The 20,877-nt window shown below is 39.6% G+C and overlaps 1 protein-coding gene across 1 annotated transcript in view; it reads right to left on the bottom strand.

The window, feature by feature from the left end:
* Positions 1-20,877, bottom strand: part of LOC139284231 (phospholipid-transporting ATPase ID-like) — a 35,890-nt gene that overhangs the window by 7,949 nt on the left and 7,064 nt on the right. Inside the window, exons 2-14 of the mRNA XM_070904434.1 lie at positions 15,663-15,751; positions 14,565-14,623; positions 11,539-11,652; positions 8,749-8,847; positions 5,521-5,582; positions 3,808-3,880; positions 3,310-3,380; positions 2,940-3,022; positions 2,330-2,488; positions 2,040-2,128; positions 1,272-1,465; positions 954-1,162; positions 35-78 (exon numbers count right to left, since the gene is read on the bottom strand). Coding sequence (XP_070760535.1) covers positions 35-78; positions 954-1,162; positions 1,272-1,465; positions 2,040-2,128; positions 2,330-2,488; positions 2,940-3,022; positions 3,310-3,380; positions 3,808-3,880; positions 5,521-5,582; positions 8,749-8,847; positions 11,539-11,652; positions 14,565-14,623; positions 15,663-15,705 — 1,299 coding nt within the window. The 5' untranslated portion in view covers positions 15,706-15,751. The remainder of the gene's footprint in view (positions 1-34; positions 79-953; positions 1,163-1,271; positions 1,466-2,039; positions 2,129-2,329; positions 2,489-2,939; positions 3,023-3,309; positions 3,381-3,807; positions 3,881-5,520; positions 5,583-8,748; positions 8,848-11,538; positions 11,653-14,564; positions 14,624-15,662; positions 15,752-20,877) is intronic.

The following is a 20,877-nucleotide window of genomic DNA, read 5'->3' as shown; positions in this document are numbered from 1 at the left end:
CATAATTTGCCATTTAGATGTGAATCCAACTCACCTCAGTAATTTCGAGTCTTTGACCTGTGTAGTCATACACGTCCCCTGAGAGGAAGAGACACAAATTAAACAGATACATGATGGATATAGAAGCAAATGCCTTTGCAAACCTGAAAGAAACACATGATGAGAAATGAGTGACTCACTGCTTTTTATTGTTAGGATACATTTCTCTTGTTGATATATATATATATATATTTCTTCTGGTATTATTTTTTCTTGTGTATTCCCTAAGTTTAGTGTCTGACCCAGACGCCGTCCTATACGGACCCGGACCTATAATCAATAAATTATTAAGGGGTTTTAAATTTTGACGGGGCTGCTACACTTCATTTTGTTTTTCTAAAATTAAGCACTTTATTTTAAGACGCACAATTTTTCAAAAGCTATTTTATTTATTTTCTCTATTTTATTTTTAAATGCAGCCTTAATTCTTTTAGTTAATGAGAGAAGGACATTATACCTATCTACAGTATTATATATCTGTAGAGTTCAATGTTAAGTGACAATAAATATTGTCAAAATGTTTTTGAATTGTACTTTCTCATTGATTTGTAGTCACACAAATTCAGAGTGAAGGTCTGCGGACTGAAATATTGTCAGTGAAGTGAGTACAAGCGAGGGACAGTGAGCAGAATCATTTCTTTTCTTTCCATTTAAATGTATTAAATGCCGTAATGTACGTATGTCTTCACTGTGTGTTAGCCATTATGTATAGTTTACCCTGAGAAGCTCCTTACAAAGAGCTCATGAGCCCTGAGCGTTCACAAACTTAAGGTTTTTCTTATAGCTCCCTCTTTGAACGCTTGAAGAAAGCCCCAGTCTCGACAGCTGCTGACGAATCCAGAAGCACTGAAGTTCGCAGAACCAGAAACCAACGTAATTACAGAAAATTTCAGGTTAATTGTCTCGAATCTTACCGTAAGATTTGCCGTTGATGGAGCACTTGTTGAAGATCATGATATTCTGGGTGAGCGTCCCTGTTTTGTCACTGAAGATGTACTTGATTTGGCCGAGCTCCTCGTTCAGCGTGGTGGTACGAGCCTCGGCGGGGGTGTCGCTCCGCGCGTAGTACATCTTCCTGTCCCAGTCGATGTAGAAGCTGTTCCCCAGCCGAATGATCTCAACACTAGATGCAGGAATTGAGAAGAAGCAGATATAATCTTGTTTGAAAGCTCCTTTAAAACCTAACACCCAAAGGTTTGTATCTAATTAAATAAATAGACACAGGTTGTTACCTAACATAGAGAGAGATGGGCACCACGGTGTTGAGGATGATGACGTAGGACCAGAATGTGAGGAAGGCGGAGAAAGCAGCGTTGTTGCCATCTTGTCTGGGCAGGAAGACTGTGAACTCTGAGCCCTCGTTCATCTCCCAGAAGCAGTTTCCTATTGCCAGGACGGTGCACATGAACGCCAGGAAACCAAAGATCTGCAGGGAAAGTAATGCGAGTTAAGTTGGGAGTCAAAGGCATGCTCGCACTGCACGCTGTAGAAACAGAAATATGTTAGAAGCAAGAATGACTGAACACCTGAACTTAAAGGTTCAGTTCATAATCCAAAAGTAAGCCCACTACCAAAAACTGAAACGAGGGGAACTTGTTATCGCTCTCAAACTGACACGTCTTTTAACTTTTATTAACTTCAATTAACACCAGAAAATAAATAAATGTGTGTAATAAAGTTATTAATGTTCTCTGATGCATCTGAAATGTTGGAGACGTGTAAATACAGTTTTAGCACGTCTACATTTTCAAGCATGATCAGTCGAGACGCAAAAGCCAGATTGATTTTTCATGTAAGAAGTCAAACTCTTCAGTCATGTCTGTGAATCTTTAGACCACAATTGCTGCCGCTGTTTGACTTTAAACACATCATCTGCAGTGCTGACGTTTTAAAGAATGATTAATGATCTAATTTAGCTGATGGACTGAAAATGGGCACCTAAATTATCAACACAGGCTGTCCTGAGATCAGATAAACAGGCGGATAAACCGAGGACTCACACAAAGGACCAGGATATTCATCAGACGGTCTATACTGGTCCTCTTGAACGTGCTCTTCCCACAGTTCTGCATCAGCTTTGTCTCTGGACCTGCAGGCGAGGAACAGAAACTCAGACCTCAAGTGATCTCAGATCTTCCTCCTGTAGTTCATTAAAACCGTCTCAGTGTATTCTGAGGTGAAATAAAGAGCCAAATGAGATTGCTTAAGTTTTGTTTTTCATTCCTCTCTCCTAATTTGGTTTACAGGGTTTACAGTTTCCACTAGTTCCCTAATCAAAAAGACGTCCCACCTCCAAACAGCACCAGGCCGAAGCACCACTCGGTGTTCCTCAGGGTGCAGCCTCGCAGCAGGATCTTCTCGTTGTCCAGCGAGTATTTCTGACCGGCGTAGCTCAGCGTTCCTGTGAAGCGGTCGAGGCGGTTGTTGGGGGGTTCACAGCGTACCTCGCCTTGAGGGAGAGAGAGGCGACACGGCAGGTTTGAAGTTAAAGTGTCCCGGGTCGGATTAGGAGATGTTACGGTCATAGTACCACGAGGAATTTAAAATCCCAAAACACATAGGCTCTTCAAATCAATTTAAGTCACATTAATGTGCAAATGCATGTTTCTGAAAAACAGAAAGAAAAACATACGTATTTCTTTATTCATTACATAGTTTACGATCCAGTTGTTTTAGAATTAAAAGTACAGACTTTGACTCCCTTTAACATCATTTGTCTCTTGCAACTGAAGAGAAATCTATATAATCTCATTAACATTCCTGTATTCTTACTGTTGTCTTCTAAATGTGACCCTTTCCTTGAGGATGTGTCTTGTGTATTTGCTCTGAGGTGATAGAGGAGGTTTATGCATGCTTGAAATCTCAGAAACCAGCAGTCGGCGGTCTTGTAGTGGTCCTACCGTTGAAGTCTGCCAGTTTTTCGATATCGCCTCCCAGGTCCCCTGTCACGGTCAAGGCCTGTCTCACCTTCAAGTTAGTCTCTCTGAGGAAGAGGAGGACAACGAAGAGAAGAAAGAAGGGGAAGGATAAGACACAAAGAGAAAGAGGGAAGCGAATGTGGTAGGGAGGAGGAGGAGGAGGAGGAGGAGGAGGGTGAGGAAAGATGGAAGAGAAGCAGAAACAGATGATGACACAAAGGAGGAAAAGGAGGAAGAGATGAAGCAGAACATAAACGAGAGACAATGAATAACGGTGTGCAAACCTGTTGAGCCACTATTTATATTTATACCATAAGTCCACATCACGAGGTTAGACAAAAAACAGACTAACCCATCCAGTTCTGCCGTCTCGATGTAGACCAGGTTGAGGGGCTCGCTGCTGGAGAGCAACAGGAGGTCGGCCTGAAATTACAGCGAAAATCTGTTGTTAGTGTGATAAACAAATGAAATATGAAGGCCGTCAATGTTCTTATTCATCATTCCACATATTTAGACCAACAGCTGCATTACTGTAAATCTGTGATCAATAACAGACACAAATGCAGTGTCTTCTGGTAACAATAACACATTATCTTTTATCTAATTTATCAAAGGATCCCTGCAGGAATTTACTGTAAGTCAACACACAGCTGACAGCGTCGTGGGTTTTCTTTCTTTTGCAAAGGAAAAAAAAACAGAGGTTGTCCAAATACTGAATATTCCCAAATAATTTTCAATCTTCCGAGGTCTTCGTCGGACAAACATGATGCTTTACTTTGTTTGCACACGCCACGATGTAAAAAAAGAAAGAAGAAGAAGAAGAAGCTTTTATTTTCACCAATTTACTCACAGTGACAAACTGGTTGTTTTCCAGCTTGATGATGTCTCCCACCTGAACCTCCATCCATTTCTCGCTCCGCAGTCTGAGAACAGGAAACAGCCTGGTGAGTGGAGGTTTGCACAGTGTGTGTGTGTGTGTGTGTGTGTGCAGTTCAGAGTCTTTGAGGACTGTCAGGAAATAAACCAATAATAAGCCCTGAACACCAAGGTCATCCTAATATTAGCCACTGTCCTTCACTGCATGTTCCGGCCAGTTTCCTGTATTATCTGTCTCCCAGTAGCAGCGAGAGTTTTGATGCTTTTGAGGGTTTTCCGGAGACATTGTTTACTTGAACCTCTTTCTAGTTTGCTGGTGGTCATAACTTAAATAAACTTGTTAACACAATGTAAAAAACAATGTTACAAAACAATATATTAAATGTTTTCTCTTCTCTTTCCTCCCCTGTTATATAGAAAAACATCTCCTGTAGTAATTTCATAGTCACTATAGTAAGTCTCATAGAGTCTTAAGTCTTATAAATTAATTGATTAATAAAGCAACTGAAAAAATAATAAATACACTCATCAAATACGAGAAACGTGTTAGTTTGAGCACTAGCTTTGGCCTATTTTTGAATTAAAAAATAAATCAGACCTCAAATATAATTATCAAATTTTTGATAATAATACTCACATTCACAGACTTTGCCGGAAATAAAATCTGCTCCATTCAATTTCCATTTAATATTTATTTATTTATATAGGTTGAAATTGAAAAAAAAACCCAAACAAACCCTGTAATGAATGTAGGGACCCACACTGTGGGAAACATGTTTGAAATGTTTGAACAAAATATAGAACTCCTTACATATTTAACAAAAGCATCGAGCCAACAGGAAGAAAACAGACTCTTCCTCCTGCAGCTGCTTCCTGTGGCGCCATAAACAGTGGGCACAGAGTTACCGCCCAGCAGACTCATCAATGTCTAAATGTTTATCATAACACGTTGATCACATGTTTGTACAGAAACACTGAAGCAAAGTATTGACTGATCAATTGGTTGACCATATCTTGTTAATTTTTTCAGTTACAAGGTTACATTTAAATAAAATTAGATCATTTATATCGGGCTAGGTGAAACAGCCATTAGACCTTCACCTTGGGAGATAAACCTGGAAATTTGGACCCTAATGTCTAAAATGCATATTTCAAGCCCACTTTCACCTTTGTATGACTTTCCTTTCTTCTGTTTTTAGACATTTTTGACCTTTCTTGTATATTTATATTGCATATCCCTGTATTTCTACCCATCTGTGTATTCCTTGCGTGCTACATAACAAATCTCTATCTTGTACAGCCACAGGAAGCAGCTGCAGGATGGTGGTGAGCACTTGTTTTTTATCCTGTTGACCTGAAGGCTGCTATTTCAAATATGTGAGGTGTGTTTGATTTGTACATGGGATCTGATAGGCATATGAGCTTAATTCCTTCCTTAGAGCTAAAACAAAGCAAATACTACTTCTTGGATTTTTTAAAGTCTTCTTTGTAATAAAGGTACAGGGCTCCCAACATGATTCCCTGAGGAACTCCGACCTGTACAGAAAAGTTAAGGGACCCTGAAGGTACCTCTACAAATACACAAAACTAGGATGTAGCTACCTGAAACTTTGGATAAATGAGCACAGGTGTATTTCCATCGATTGATTACACATGAACAAACTTGTATGTACACATACAAACTTACTTTCTATCAATAAGGACTTCAACTTTTCTGTTGTTGACTTGATTGTCGCTCCTGTGGCGATTCTGGAAAGAAGACACACACAATGAAACTGCACTCATGAGAGTCACGAGTTCACAAGAAACTCAATTTGTTCGCTGAATCACTGATTAGTTGACGAAAATTCCAATGAAACTCAGCAACTAACAGATTGTGTTGTAATTGAGGTGTCGATGCCTGGGAGTAGATATGTTGTTGGAGTTTCTCCTATTGGAGATATTCACCTGAATTTGACCTTTGACTCTTTTGAAAACTGCTTCTTCCCTTCTAACTGCTGATGAGTCACATTGATAAAGCCTCCTCTGTCTTGTCTCATTTTGTCTCTGGTTAAGTTTCTGATCACTATTTATGTCTTTGAGTGAGACACATAGGCGGCTACGGAGACAGTCAACGCTGACAAGTGGTTTCCTTTTTATGATCACCAACACAACTTTTGAATTTGGGCAGTGTTTCATTAGTTTTTTCAAAATATAGACTGGAACTAAAGTGAAGAAGGTGATGCTGTTGGACAAAGTGATGATTTGAACTAGTTGACATCCAGGCCTCCAGCCAAATGAAAGCTGCCCTCCGTGGCGATGAAAGCCCGAGCTCTCTTTGGGTGGCTTGTCAACAAGACGACGGCACACTGAAGACGTTAGCTATGTATGTGCTCACCATGTTCGGGTCGGCCTACAGGTCTACATGCGACTCAAAGATGAACCCCATTAAGACGCATGAGAGGAACTGACTGTCAAACCAATCTTTGGAGGACTGCTTGCGAATAAGCCAAATAGCTGCCAAGCCTGATGTTAAGAAGTTGGTATCAGAGGCGAGTATTTCGTTGTATTCATGGGATTCAGTGTTTAATGACATGGTCTACTTAACGTTGTACAGATGTCTTGCAGGAAGCCGCTCCGTTCAACTGATTCTTGAAAGCAACATTTCTAGTAACCGAGGCCTGTCTCTTTCAGCCTTATATCCGTTTGTCACACAAGGCTGGCATTGGCCATGCTCTTCTCTTTTGCAATGTCAATCAAACTAACTGGTCTTCCTTTTCTTGCTTTGACTGAGAAGTTTTGGCTGTTATTATGAGTCACCGTTATTATGCTATGAGCTATGAGTTTGTCCCCATCCTCGCATGGGGAAAGATATGGCACAAGCCGCATTCCATTCATAAAAGAGGGGAATTCGTTTCTGCTTCACTCGTCCGAGGCTACTGCTATTCAGTGCACAACCAGCGAAGCAAGCACAGCTTTGTGAGTGAGGTAGGCCTGACTCCTGCATCGGGTTGTGTGGCCTAGCCTACTCGCTAATGATTGACAGATGGATTCACGACGTCTTTAGAGCCAGCGGGTTGAACGCACATATTTGTGCAAAATGACCCCGATCTAGTTTCTTCAATATAAAAAGAAAAAAATGCCAAATATTATAAATACCTTGCATGCATTTTTTTCCTCCTCACATTTTCTGAATTTATTAAATATTCTGCAGGCCGGACGGGAAACTTTGGCAGGCCCAATGTGGCCCGAAAGCCGGCAGTTGACAAGTTAACAATCAAGCCTGAAGCAAGTTAATGTTTAACCCATGACAACACTTATTTCCTCTTGGTGGTTTGGCAGTAGGCATTATGTGCCACACACACACAAACACACAATTGTTCGGTTGTCCTTGACGGCTGAAACGAAAAGTCATTTTCCTTTCATTGTTTTCGTAGTACATTTCGTTCTGTTTCGGTTCCCATAAAGTGATGAAAGAAAAAGAAAACAGTCCGTCCATTAACGAACGAAATCTACTTCCTGAAGAACTTGCAGTGTGGTTCTGTTGTGATATAGGCGTGAGCCTGGGCAGAGGGGAACTTCTGTTATTTCTTCATCAGTCTCAACTCTCATATGACCTAAGGAGAACTACATCACGCCATTTCCGTGATGTAGTCTATTGAGCAATCGCTTTACAGAAAGGGGAAAAAAAATCTCTGTTTACAGTAGTACGTTGATTTTCAAATTTTAGGCTTCTGTTTGCCAAAATGCTTCTTAAAATAATGGAAAAACAAAATGGCAGCCTGAGGTCGACTGAGGTTAAACTGTGCCTGAATCAAAAGTTAATCAAACAGAGATGCAGTCGCCGCGGCAACCTTAATTTGACGCTGAGCAGACTGATAAAACGCTCGTTCTAACAAACAACCGAGGTTTAAGCACTGAAAATAATAAGTGGTCTGTGCATGAGACTGCGGATGTCAGCAAAACTGTTTTTTTTCCCACAGTCACAGAGTAAACGGTGATTATCAGCAACACAAGATAACATGAAATAACACACAGTACTGCGTCTGTTTGTAAAAACAGTTGGACCAATATACTGTGCGGATTATATGTTTCAAGGCCAGTATTTAAAACGACATATCATCAAGGTGGTTGACGTCAGATTCGGCAGAAATTCCTCCCTGATCAGCTGGGAAATATGTTATCCTCACTTATTTTTCAGATGACTCAGAGGAGTCGGTCTGTGTAGCAACATCTTACTCAAACCTACTGTAAATGACAACATGGCTCCCATATGACCATTGCAAAAATGTTTTTTAAAGCCTTTTTCTGATCTACTCCCTTTAAGGCGTGGTTAAATTTAGGAAAAACGAAAACTAGTTGGTTAAAGTTAGGGACAGATCACCTTCAGTTCGAGGTTAAAAGAAACAAGGCTGTTGGTAAACGCCGGTCTTTGGTCCCTCACGTCCACCCTGACACTTTAAGGGACTGTCAACCTCCCACTACTTCCACTTCCACTTCGATCAATCTGTCAGTCAACCTGCACCACTCTCTGAGCTGAATCAGATAATGAAGCATCTCATCTTGTGATCTATTTAGTTAGTACAGGTCAGTGTTAACAATTGCTATATTTAATATATAGCTTTTACTGTGCGGAGCCGATCATTTAATAACAGTCAGGGCTATAAAACCTGCAGTGAAACCTCAACATGCATTAAAGAGTCCATCAACATTGCACTGGAAAGTGAGAAATATCTGGTACATGTATTATATGTATATGCAGACCTAGACTCACATGCAGATCTAAAACTTCTAAACATTTTCCAGTAATAAAATAAATAAATTAGAAGATTATTTGGCTTTTTAGAGGTATGGGCTCTCTGAGTGGCTTGTAGTTTGTTTACTGTACTTATACCTCTTAAATTCTACACATAAGACTTCTTTCGAATGTGCTTACGATATCGTCAGTGGCGTCCTTGGCAGCGGTGACTGACAGCACGAGGACCAGAGGCACGACTGTGGTGAACCAGGACAGAGAGGAGATCTGAGGAATCACCTGAAGAACACACAGAGAGAAAACTGTCTTCAGCTCACTTCAGTGTTTATTGTTGGATACAGCAGGAAATAAGGTACAAATTGTGTGGGTGACACAAAGAAATGCAAAGACACTTCAACTGAAAGAGAAAATGTGGGCGAACAATTACAGACAATGAAAACACGCACAACATGCAGGAGAACAGCAAACGATCAATATGATGCACAAACGACAAACACAGGAGAGGATATTTATTTCAAACTGCTCTGAAAGGACAGACTGTGGCAGAGAGAGGTGAGCTGTGGGTGTGTCTTCAAAGACTTAAAGGAAAGATGTTCGTGTGAGTGCATTAAGTTAATTAAGTAAAACCTAAACTTCACAAAAAACAGACATACATACTCTTTTAAAAATGCTTTTAGTACTTTTTAAAACGTAAACACAGTACTTTCCTCTGTGTACAAGTATGTTTTTATGTCTTTATTTTTTGATCAATTGTTCAGCTTTTGTGTACTGTACTTGCATTAAATATGGCCTGTAAGACGAGTTTACATCGAAAAATAATATAGTTTGTCTTGGTTAAAAATATGTGCTCATTATGTCTACCGTGAAGGTTTTGTTCCGTTCCATCCTGGTTTGTCTGTCTTTGTTTGTTAGCAGGAAATCTGTTTTTTCCAGATTTCAGTGAAATTTGGTTGAAAATTAAGCCATGTGATAAGGAAGAACTGATTAGTTTTTGATGTGAATCCAAGAACATTTTTAAGTTGTTTCCTCGTGAGTCATGAAGTGTCAAACCCTGATAGATTCTGATGCATAAATGTTAACGTTAACTTATACAGAAAATATATGAAAATGTTGCGTATCATTCATTTATAATTGCTGTTGTGCTCCAGTTTTCTCTTGTCTGTCAGCAGTCACAGTCACTGCAGACGACCTCTGTGGTGCAACATGGCTGGTTTTGCACACGATGAGGCAATTTCCTGTGCTGGATATTATACTTCCTTAATCTCATTGCACTTGATTCATCCACATCCTGTTTGGCTAACACACAGCTTCACTGTGAGAAAGAGCAGTCGCCTGCTGACGACGTGTCATGTTTGACTCTATGTTTGTGATTCTCACGACTGTACGATACGATCTTTGATACGATTCCTGAAAAACTGTCTCCCAATAAAACGCTTTTTTACTTGTAATCAATACATCTGATGGTTTTATAAGCTTGCCTGTAGAGTAACTGATTAATTTTATGTCGCAATACCAAGAGCATGTATGCATTGTTGCTATTATCTCACTATGTGAGCTGCTGGGGTAACAATATGAATTATTTAGAAATATATAAATATGTAAATAATAGAAATAACAGTCAGCTAACAGTACAAGCAGCTAACATTACTGGAACAAAGCTACCATCCGACAAAGATAAGCTCATAGGACACAAAGCTAATTAGCGGAACTAAGCTACTGTGCTAGCAATCCAACATTAGCAAACTGGGCATGAGGCTAATATTAGCAGGGCTAAGCTAACAGCAACTGAACAGCTACAATAAGAGGACCAGCAGTTTACACCGCTATCAGCAAGTTTATTCATTTTAAGTAGCCACACCATCTTTACCATTTGTTGACTTGGAAAAGAATGAGCAAAAGGTTTAGGCTAACATAATATTAGGAGGGCTAAGCTAACATCAGCTAACCGGTTAAATAGTGCATAGAGCAAGTTTTAGAGATGAAACCATTTCTACCATTAGACAGCTCACACGGGAGCAAAGGATTTCACAAAAAGTACCTTTTCAAGCATGAGCTTCGCCTCCTTTAATCAATAAAGTTCAAGAAAACATGTATAAACTGTCAGGAGTGAAATCTGGTTTGGTTTGGCTATGATATGACATGAGGTATTTATGGATTGTAGACATAAAAAAAATATGAAGGATAACATGTTAAAATGAAAACACTTATTTCCAACACGGTCCCAAGATGTTAGAAATGAAACGACAAGACATACAATATAAATAACAAAAGTTAGCTATACCTCTGTTATAGTGGCAATCTACGTTTGTTTATTTTGTGTGATTTGTGATGTTGGGCTATATAGAAATAAATTGACTTATGTCTGGTTTCACTTGTTAAAATATATAAATACCTAACATGATAAATATATATATATAATTTCTTGCATCAGAGGGTTAACCATCTTGGTTCAGTTTTTCTTTCTGCTGACATTGCTGATAATGCAGAAATAAGTTAAAAAGAAAAGGTTTCACTTCCTGGTACCTGCTGATTCTCTGAGATGATGTCGGACACATAGAAATAGCTTTTCAAGTTTTACAAATATACATTTTTCATGGTTACGAAGAGTAATAATTTACCTTGTTTGCTGTTCGAGGTGTTCTTTCGACACTTCTAGAAACATCTTTTTTTAATGGTTGTTTATGGGGAAAATGCGAAGCAAAGCTGACTCGCCATTTTCTGATACATTCATAGAGGAACTTGTTGTGACCAGTGTAATTTCTATCCCAAACCCCTTCCTTCACACATCCCTCTTCAATACCAAACAACTCACTCAAATTGGGAGTCAAAATGCTTGTCCAGCATGATAATATTCTTTCTGAATCTCAAACATTCAGTGTGTCTTCAACCCATTTGAGAGAAATAAGTCTAGTTTTGCATTTTATTATTTGAGACATTTCCTGCATGTGTGTGTGCGTTTGTTTCCCTCACCTGGAGCACCAGCAGAAACAGGAAGTAGGCGTTAGCGATCCTCTGGAACTGCTCAAACAGGTTAAGAGGTAGGAAGGTGAAGAGGTTGTACTTGTTGGTCTTGATGGCGTTCGTCTGGAGGAGGTGCACAGGGAGGGAGAATAAGTGACAGAAAGATATAAGATTGAGTGTCACATATTATATAATATTAAGGTTGACATACACAGGATTTCAGGAAATGTATGGGTTCTTTGGATTGATATTCAAGATATATCAAGCTATATGTTTCTGTGAAAATTGTATTTATTGTTAGAGGAACCTCAAATCAGGTTCTAGTTTCTTAAGTGTAGGTGGTTAACTTGCTGAATATGTTTCGTCTGTGAGGTAAACCACCAAAACAGGAAACAAAAATTCTCTTGATCAGAACCAGAAGACAGCAGGAACATTTACAACATACTCTGTGATCCCTGTAAAAGTTACAAACACTTAATAATTAATGTTACAGTCGAATTAGTTAATAAATGATGACTGTTTGGTGCGGGCATGATTATTGTTTCCTTCTTCCTGACAAAGAAGATAACACTAAGATCAATACAGGACAAATATATATTGATTCACCTTTTGAACTAAGGTGTGTTGAGGTATTTTCTTTGTTTTCTCAGGGAAGAAGAGGCAATAAAAAAGATGCAGTTTATACTTGCTGTCGCTCCTACAGCATGAAAGGGTATCCATCTAGCTAGCTGCAATCCAGCATCGGCTAATGAAGCATGAGGCTAAAGCAACATTAGCATAAGCTAAGCTAAGGGGAAAAATAGAGCCTGGTACTCCACTTGTTAGGTCAGTGTGTGCAGCTTGTGTCATTCTGTGGACGGTGTTTACGTGAAGTCATAAAACCTTCATGGCTTGTTTTATGGAAAGCTGGCTCTATGCATCCGGGACGATAAGACAAATGCATGGTGCATAATCACGTTCATGGCTTGAACAAATATTTACCCATGTTTGGGTAATGTTAACAGACAGACAGATGGTAGATATGGGGGGAATTCAAGGCGCAGGACAGGGTTAAAATAATCTACAGAACAAATACTGTAAAACAGACACCTTCCTTTTAACCAAATGGTCCAGGTTCTTGACTGAAGAAAGAAAGCACTCTTTCTGCTCTACTTTAAGCGAGAAATGAATACACATGAACACGCTATCTCCACAGGTATGTTCTGTTACACTGAACATGTCTTAATGGACTGACAACCGTATTGAATGTACTACCTCCATCTCATGAAACATTTGCAAAGCTTGAACTGTTCACATCCCCCAAGAACTTTATTTAACAAGATTAGACAACGTTCAGAGAATTTTTTACTCATATGAGGAAATATTAACATAAATGTAATGTTTGTTGGGGACAATCCCCAAAAAACAAGCTCTTGTAGTTTGTTAGCTGTGAAAGAAATACTCTGCTAAATTAAATATAAGGTGACTTTAGGTAACGTTCATGTTAGTCCAGGGCTATAAAACCATGTCATGAACTATAACATTCATGATGTATATCCTCTCCTGTTGTCATTAACAGTACATTTTCTTCATGTGTGATTAAACACTTGCTGCCTTCAAAACTGATAATGCAGAAAGTGCTAAAAATAGAAAAAAAATATTTATTTCACAGTATTTTTCACTCATTTCAGAATGATCTTCTTCTCTTTAATTTGAACCACACATTCTAGAAACACATATTAATCGAACACTAGCTAAAATGCAGTGTTTACCTTTTGTTTCCTCTGTACCTAACACACTGAGCTGCTTCGTGATCGTTATAATGTTCAGCTTTTGTTGAAACTGTCCACGAGGGTAAAAAAACCCCACCATCTCCGGATGTATCTGCCCACTCTAAAATGTTAAGGTCAATGAGAGGTTCTTTGAGGACCAAAACAGAACCAGAGACCCGCTTGGGGATCCTCGGAAAACATCCCTAAAGGAATCACTCAGAATTGCCCCCCACGTGTTCGAAATCTCTGGGTCACAGCTTTGCTTCATGAGGTCTCTTAGGTTACATGAAGAATCGTTGAGGGTTCTTTGCAGACTTCATGAGAGTGTAATCTGGTGGGAGGTATTTGCTGTATGCCAGGTGGATCTTATCAGGAGGCTGAAAGCTCTGGACGGCCGGACTGTGACTCCCATTTCATTTTATCACTGGATCTCTTTACTAACAACGCCGCCCACAGACTAGAGAGTTTGTTCTGTCTGTAAACGTTTAAATACACAAGCAGGGGAAATGACTGTAACACCCTTTTTGGTATTTTCCACTAGTTGTATCCCCTTGAAGTTGTATGGAGGATGACTATTTAAAGGTTAGGAACAAAAACACATTTAGTCAACTTTTTCCATTTTCCATTAATGTTTTCAACTTAAGATCTCTTTTGAAAAGTGATATATTAATTAAAGTTAAAGTTAAAGTTTATTATTTTCATTATAAATTCCCATTTCAAAATATCCACTTGTCAGGTCAATATCAAATTTCCTTTTCTGCTTTTTAACATTGCATTACATCCCGATTATCTTTCGTAGAAGAGCAAAATAGCAATTTATTTTTACGATTTTCTTTTCTTTTCCATTTTATCCTCCATACATACGTAGCAGACATACCCATTGTAGAAGCAACACCTCTTATTGCATTATTTCTGCACAACTCATTGGCCAATGCAACCCTTTTAGAACCAACCAGCAAAAATCTAAATGTGTGTTTACGATGCTAAAACAAGTTATACATGTATTTATTTCAAGAACTTAATATTTCAGTGAGTTTTGACTTCAGCAACTAAGAGAACAAACTGAAGAGAATGAGTTTACCCAGAAGCAACTCTGACTTTGGCTGACGACCAGTCTCCTGATAACAACCGGACACACCCCAAGAGAGAGTTTCTCTTGTAAACATCTGCACTGACATAATGTCGTAGTAAACTGTTTCGTCTAAAGGGTACGTGGACAGAATCCGCTGTACATCCCCTTCATATCATATCGATGAACACACATGTCCACATATTAATACTTACTGCATATTTAAAGGAGAGGTTGTAATCGCGGTCGTTGGCACGGAGTTTCCTCTCCAGCTCTGGTTTGAAAAGACAGAGAAATTATTATTATCAACATACATGAATTTGTCAAGTGTCCACTGATGTCATCTTCTTCGGAAGGTTTTATCTAAAGCACATCACAACAGAGACGTATAACAGGAAACAAACCCAAGCAGTTGAGACCACGCTCTAATTTCAAGTGATGAGCATCTCATGAAACGGTATGACTGTTTGACTTTGTATTAAGTTTCAGTTTTTATCTTTTAAAAGAAAAAAATGTTTTGTTGTTCATTTTGATAATTGAAAAATGTGGGAATGTCAAAAAAAAAAACTAAGCTGGTCACTGTAGTAAGACTAGAGTATAGTAGTACACACATACTCATCGTCACTGTAAACAATTTTAGCCGTTAGTCTACAAAATCATCATCGTCATGCTTAAACATTTCATACCAACAGGCAATGATACAGTTCGTGTGAATCAAACAGCAGATTTAGAAAAGTGTTTTCCCGAAGATTCCTTTGTGCATTGCATTGTGGGAGAATAGTGTGCACCAAACGCACATATTTATTATGCATGCTGTGTACTGTGAGTATACTTTATTTTGTCACTTTTCCAGTGTGAACACACTATACACTACAACCCTGCTTAGAAACAGTACATTTATATCGTTTACTGTGACTTCTTGCAGCAGGAAACACGAGTTATATTAGTTGCAAATGAGTACTAATTTAGAGATTTTGTTGTAAAAGTACATTTAAAACTGACAAAAACAATCTCCCCTCAGGCGCTGTTCTGGAGCTTTCAATCATATCTTCCTCTGCAGATGGAGTTTTCATGGAAATGTAGATTTTTTTTCTGACCACTTTACTTAAAACTTTAATAATAACTTAATAAAAAAATACAATTTAATAACATAATAACTTTAAGCATTGTAATGACAATTGGGCAATTAAATCAGCTGAGGAAGTTCATGTAGTATGATTGAAAGCTCTTGAATAGCCACTGACAGCTACTTGTAGCTCAATGAGTAGACGCTTTTAAGTCAAGCTCAGGTTGTCCGTCTGGTTGAGGCTTACCTCTCTCTTTCTTCCTGACACAGTCCACGCTAAAGAACGACATCTTCTCTTCCTCTTCCTCCCCCTGCTATCTATCCATCATACCGAATCTGTGAAGAAGAAGGAGCGAAAGCTACAGTTACGTTGTGACTGAACAAAGGATAAATCTGACTCACATAATATCTTCATCACCGGGAAATAAACACACCCGACTGCTTAAGTCACCGGTTTTCTCCTGGAAAATGAGAGTTTGAACATCATTGCTGTTAAAGTGAGAATGACTGAGTGCCCGCCAGCTGCCATTAGGGCAGTTTCCATAATGTGCTCTATGAGGTAATCATTCATCCAGCCGTACGGCTTCTTAAACTGAGGTTAAAGCAGATTTCACGTCCCCACTACATTTTATTTCTGACTGGGAAAGTTGTTGAGACCAAGTAGGAGACATTTATTGTCAAAGGTACACCGTGGGTGTGTTTGCATGAGCTAAATGGTCAGTATACAGGGAACATGATAAACAAACAGCCACAAGAATTTAATTAAAAAACACACAAAGAAGAAAAGTCCAGGTTTAAGCTTTGTATCTGTTCGTCTTTGACCCTCTACCAGGGTATCTATTTGTGTGAATATGTTTGTCTCTATGAGAAAGAGAGAGAGAGAGTCCTGCCTTCACTTCCCCTTTCATTCCCAACAGACCTTACTTCAGGTTTGCATCAGCCCTCGAGCCTCTTAATGTTTTTCCCTTGTAGGGCAGAGTGACTCAGAGGGAGGCTCCCCTCTCAGGCCAGACATCCACTCGTTCAGCTATCTCCTCCTTCTGACGGCAAGAGTTCAAGTTCAAGAGCCGTGTCCGGCCCCTGTGGTCTGTCTCTCAGCCGGGCGATGGCGAGACCGAAAAGTGGTTGTTGGTATGCCACCGTTATTTTAGTGGTTTCTCTCTTTCAGCCCTGACACACCAAGTCAACAATCATCAGAAGTGACCTGTAGCTGTGGCACCGTGGCTCTTTATCAGTGGCCTGAAATGCAAATGCTGAATCCACCTGCACAGATCGTGCAAGTTGAACTGGTCAGGACCCCGACGAGACGGCTGTGACTGTTAACAAGATATATACATAAAGTGATATGTTGTTATTACGAGAAAAGTTTCTTGTTAAAACTTAAAACACTTTGTAGCAATAAAGAGAAAACGGTGTCATAACAACGTGAAAATATCATGTTATGTTGTGAAAATTATCTTGTAAAAATGAGAAAAACAATGTGTTCAAATCTGATTAAAATCAATAAAACAAAATGCCATTAGCAGTGCAAACCCTCTGTAGTTTAATAACGAAATCACGACGGTCATGATGACTTCTTTCTCTCAGCAGTGGTGATGTCAGTGCTGCTCTTTCTCATCATTAACACCACATTTCCCATAAACCCTGTAGCTTCCTGCCCCCTTTCCCCTTTTGAATACGGATAAACGAGTCTGCCTTTTGAGTCCTCCGGCCTGTCCAACCTGATGGAAGACGGCTGCCCGTCCTCTCAGCGGTAACTGCAGTAATGTCTCTGAGTGAATCCCAATCTCAGTTAAGCGTCACTCCTGCACACGAACAAACAAAAGCCTTTTTTCATCGTCTCTTCATCAAGCCCCTTCCTGGAGATAACTGACTTCTTTGCCAGGTGTTTTGGTGTGTTCAGGTATGTAAAGGATTTTCTGTGTTTCATGCGTTTTCTACAGACACGAGATCCCGGAAATCTGTACAAAAATAGCACAAAGTGAACTGCAAAATTCACCAGAGAGCAGAACTTAATAAAACTTAACAAAGTGCAAATATGCTCATAAGTGAGGGGAAAATGTGTGTGTGTGTGTGTGTGTGCCCTCTGCCCATGTTGCGTATTTTCGGACAGGAAGCTCCCGCCCCTCAGTGTTGGTTGCCATGGTGACGTCAGCACTGGGGCTATAAATATCAACCACATGTGTTTGCTGAAGAATGAGTGTGTTTTAACAGGAATACCAAGGCTCTGGATAACACACACATACCCATGCCCTGACACACGGGCAAGGCGGTGTGTGTTTTGTCTGCATCTTTGTGTGTCCAGGTGATCCCTCTTGTGTTTTTGGGTTCATTCTTGTGTTAGCTTACATGTTAACACAGCTGTATATAGAGAGCAAATGCACACTAATACACACTTGCAACCGCCCACCTCGTGTCCACCCTTTGACAAAGTCCCACCGTAAAAACCCCCAAAAGCAAACAGTCCACCTCTTCATTCACTCTGAAGCTCCACTAGATTAACCACCTCGTCGATTCCACAGCCAAACACAGAGTCACGTGACCCGACACCGAGAGGGGCGTCTCCAGCGCGGTTAACGGGGGAAAAAAAGTGACATTTAAACTCACTACAGTCATCATGACGATTTAAACGAGGCTTTAAATATGAATGTCAGACGGTGGGTGGACTGTTGAATGTTGGGGAGTTGTTTGGGGAGTTTCACACTCTCGGATTTGGCAGACACTCTGACTTTCCAGGCTTTACTACAGTGCCGACACACCACACCAGACGAAACTGGTTCCACAGAATGAGTTATGGAGATGCTGGGAAGACGATCACAGCTCTCGCATAAGGTGGAAGTTATCCTGAATACAATATCTCCTGTGTGAGTAAAATTGAAACCAGAATCTACTCAGGATCATTTAATGATAATGCTGGTGTTATTTGCACATTTAATAAATGATCAAAAACCAACAATTTACCCTCCTGCTGAGCCTGATATATCTTCTAAGTAAGTTAGAACGACACTGCCATGTAAAAACAAATAAAAACATAATTCAAAGAGCCATATTGTTGCATTAGGACTACGTATTCCTTCATTATAAAGACTACTGTAACACAATGAGGATGGTACATATTGTTACCTGCCAATAATACACAACTTCTGGATAATCAAAAATACTGTATGTATTGCCCACAGTACAACACAGACTACAATACCACATTTCCAGTAAACCCTGCTGCTCTCACCGTTTTCCTACCAAATCTGATCTGTGGCACCGAGGCTGCGGTGATAATCTAATTTATATCTTTAAACAGGTGTGGGATGATTTAGCGATGTCAGTGAAGGAACTGCCGCATTAAAAAAAACTTTACGTTTACAGACCATCGTCAAATTCAGGCTACACAGTAGCAGAGATTTTTTTTGTTCATTTTTCCTACTGTCCCACGCAGCCGTTGACTTCCATTTATTTTTATTTTCTGAACAATATGAAAGTAAATTGAGTGTAATCCTTCACAATAATGCATTTGTTGTATGCATTTATTTTTTTTTTCAGTGAAACAATGATGTAACTTTGACAACGATGAATGTAAACTTGATGTTCACTGCGACGGATTAACAACAATTTCTGCCTGGGAAATTGTTTGATAAGAACTTCAATAAAATGTCAAAAACACAATAGCATGGTTTGCAGAATGGTCAGCTGTGCTGAAGAGTACACATGACACGTAGTTTATGGGCTGAAACATTACAAATCACAAGTATAGTCTTTAAGATCTTAACCTTTAAATGTCTGTAACCCTCCTGCACCCATCTTAGTTTTCTATTAGTTTATAGTTGAAGCTGGGGTTTTATTATTAAGTTTTCAGTATATTGTAATTCAAGTAGTCTGAGAGGAAACTAGACTTCTGCACCTCCTCGTGGTTCTGTTTTCAGGCTTCAGAAAATCTAGCCCGTGACGGGAGATTTTGGCCAATCACAGGTCGTTTAAGAGAGACGGCGTTCCTATTGGCTGTTAACCCCACCTCCACAAATGCAGATGCGCGACCTGTTTTGTTGTATTTGTAGTTTAGTTGGTAGTGTCTGTCTTTGTGTCACCACTTTGTTTCTAAAATGGTTCGATCAGACTTTATATACTGTGTGTTCCCCTTCATGATCAGTCTGTTATGTACATTTCGCTTTATGTTAAGAAGTTTTCTTTAGTTTAGACCTTTTTTATGGACCCAGAACTTTGCTGCATATTCTGTAATTGTTTTTGTGTGAATTTTTTAAATCTAACGGTAGCGTTTTGGAGGGGAACATAAAACTTTTTAGTGTAACTACATCAAAACTCCAAAAACATATCTCATATGCTACTCGTGGTGTTTAAATAGGTCATAAGGTGTTTCACATGTAGCTTTAAAGCCACAGTGGAAAGAGGGGGAGGTTGAATCAGAACACGTTGTGGTTTAACTTAAACCACTTTTAACAATGAAACCCAGTGATGACTTGAAAATGTCATGCTTATCTGTCTTTACACACACACACACACACACACACACACACACACAAAGGCTTACTTTTTAAAGTGTGGGCAACAAACACTGGAATTAATGCTATTCCAGCCAAACAAAGGTGGGTAACAGTATCCCAGTGTCAGAGTCACCTGTGACTGGAGTAACAGGTCAGAGGTCACACAGATGAATGAGTGTCTTGTCCGATTAGTGATCTCTGGTTTCTCAACTGAACAGTGCTCTATTACCAACAACGACCGCTTGTTTGCAGCTGAAAGAAAGTAAGTAAGTGTGTGTGTGTGTGTGTGTGTGTGTGTAGGCAGATGCCTGTGTATCCAAACGGCTGAAGAGCCCTTTTGTGTTTGTAAGGTTTAAAAAAGGTTTTCCTGCCACTTCTTACTCCAGTAAGAGCTGACACTGTAGTTTACCTCCTCAGAACAGCATATGAATTACTGGTGGGTGAAATATTTTACCACAGTAAATATAATTACATATTATTATAGGGACTTTGTCAAATTAACGCAAAAAATCCTGTAAATCCTGTAAATAAGTCAGTTCATCATCTTTTGGTGTGTGTTATTATATCGGCCAACCCTTTTAAAGGAAGAGGTCATTTTGGGAAACACACCTGTTCGCTTTCTTTAGTTACACGAGAAGATGAATACTGCTCTTATGTCCGTATGGAGCTTAGCTTAGCATAAAGACTGGAACCAAGGGGAAACAGCTAGCCAGGCTCGGCCCCAAGTTCAGAAATACGGCTGCGAACACCACCTACCAGACTACAGCTCCCTAATTGTTCATTAAAAAGAAATGAAGCATGTACATGTCTATTTTAAAACTTTGGACAGAGCAGGCTAGCTGTTTCCCCCTGCTTCCAGTCTTTACGCTAAGCTAAGCTAATTGCCTCCAGCTGGCTCCAGCTACGTACTTCAGTGGTATCGATCGGTAAGAAAGCGAATAAGCATGTTTCCCCAAAATGTTGTACAAT

Source organism: Enoplosus armatus, chromosome 4 (assembly GCF_043641665.1).
Source record: "Enoplosus armatus isolate fEnoArm2 chromosome 4, fEnoArm2.hap1, whole genome shotgun sequence".
In the NCBI taxonomy this organism is placed as follows: Eukaryota; Metazoa; Chordata; class Actinopteri; order Centrarchiformes; family Enoplosidae; genus Enoplosus; species Enoplosus armatus.
This window is presented reverse-complemented; position numbering and strand designations above follow the sequence as displayed.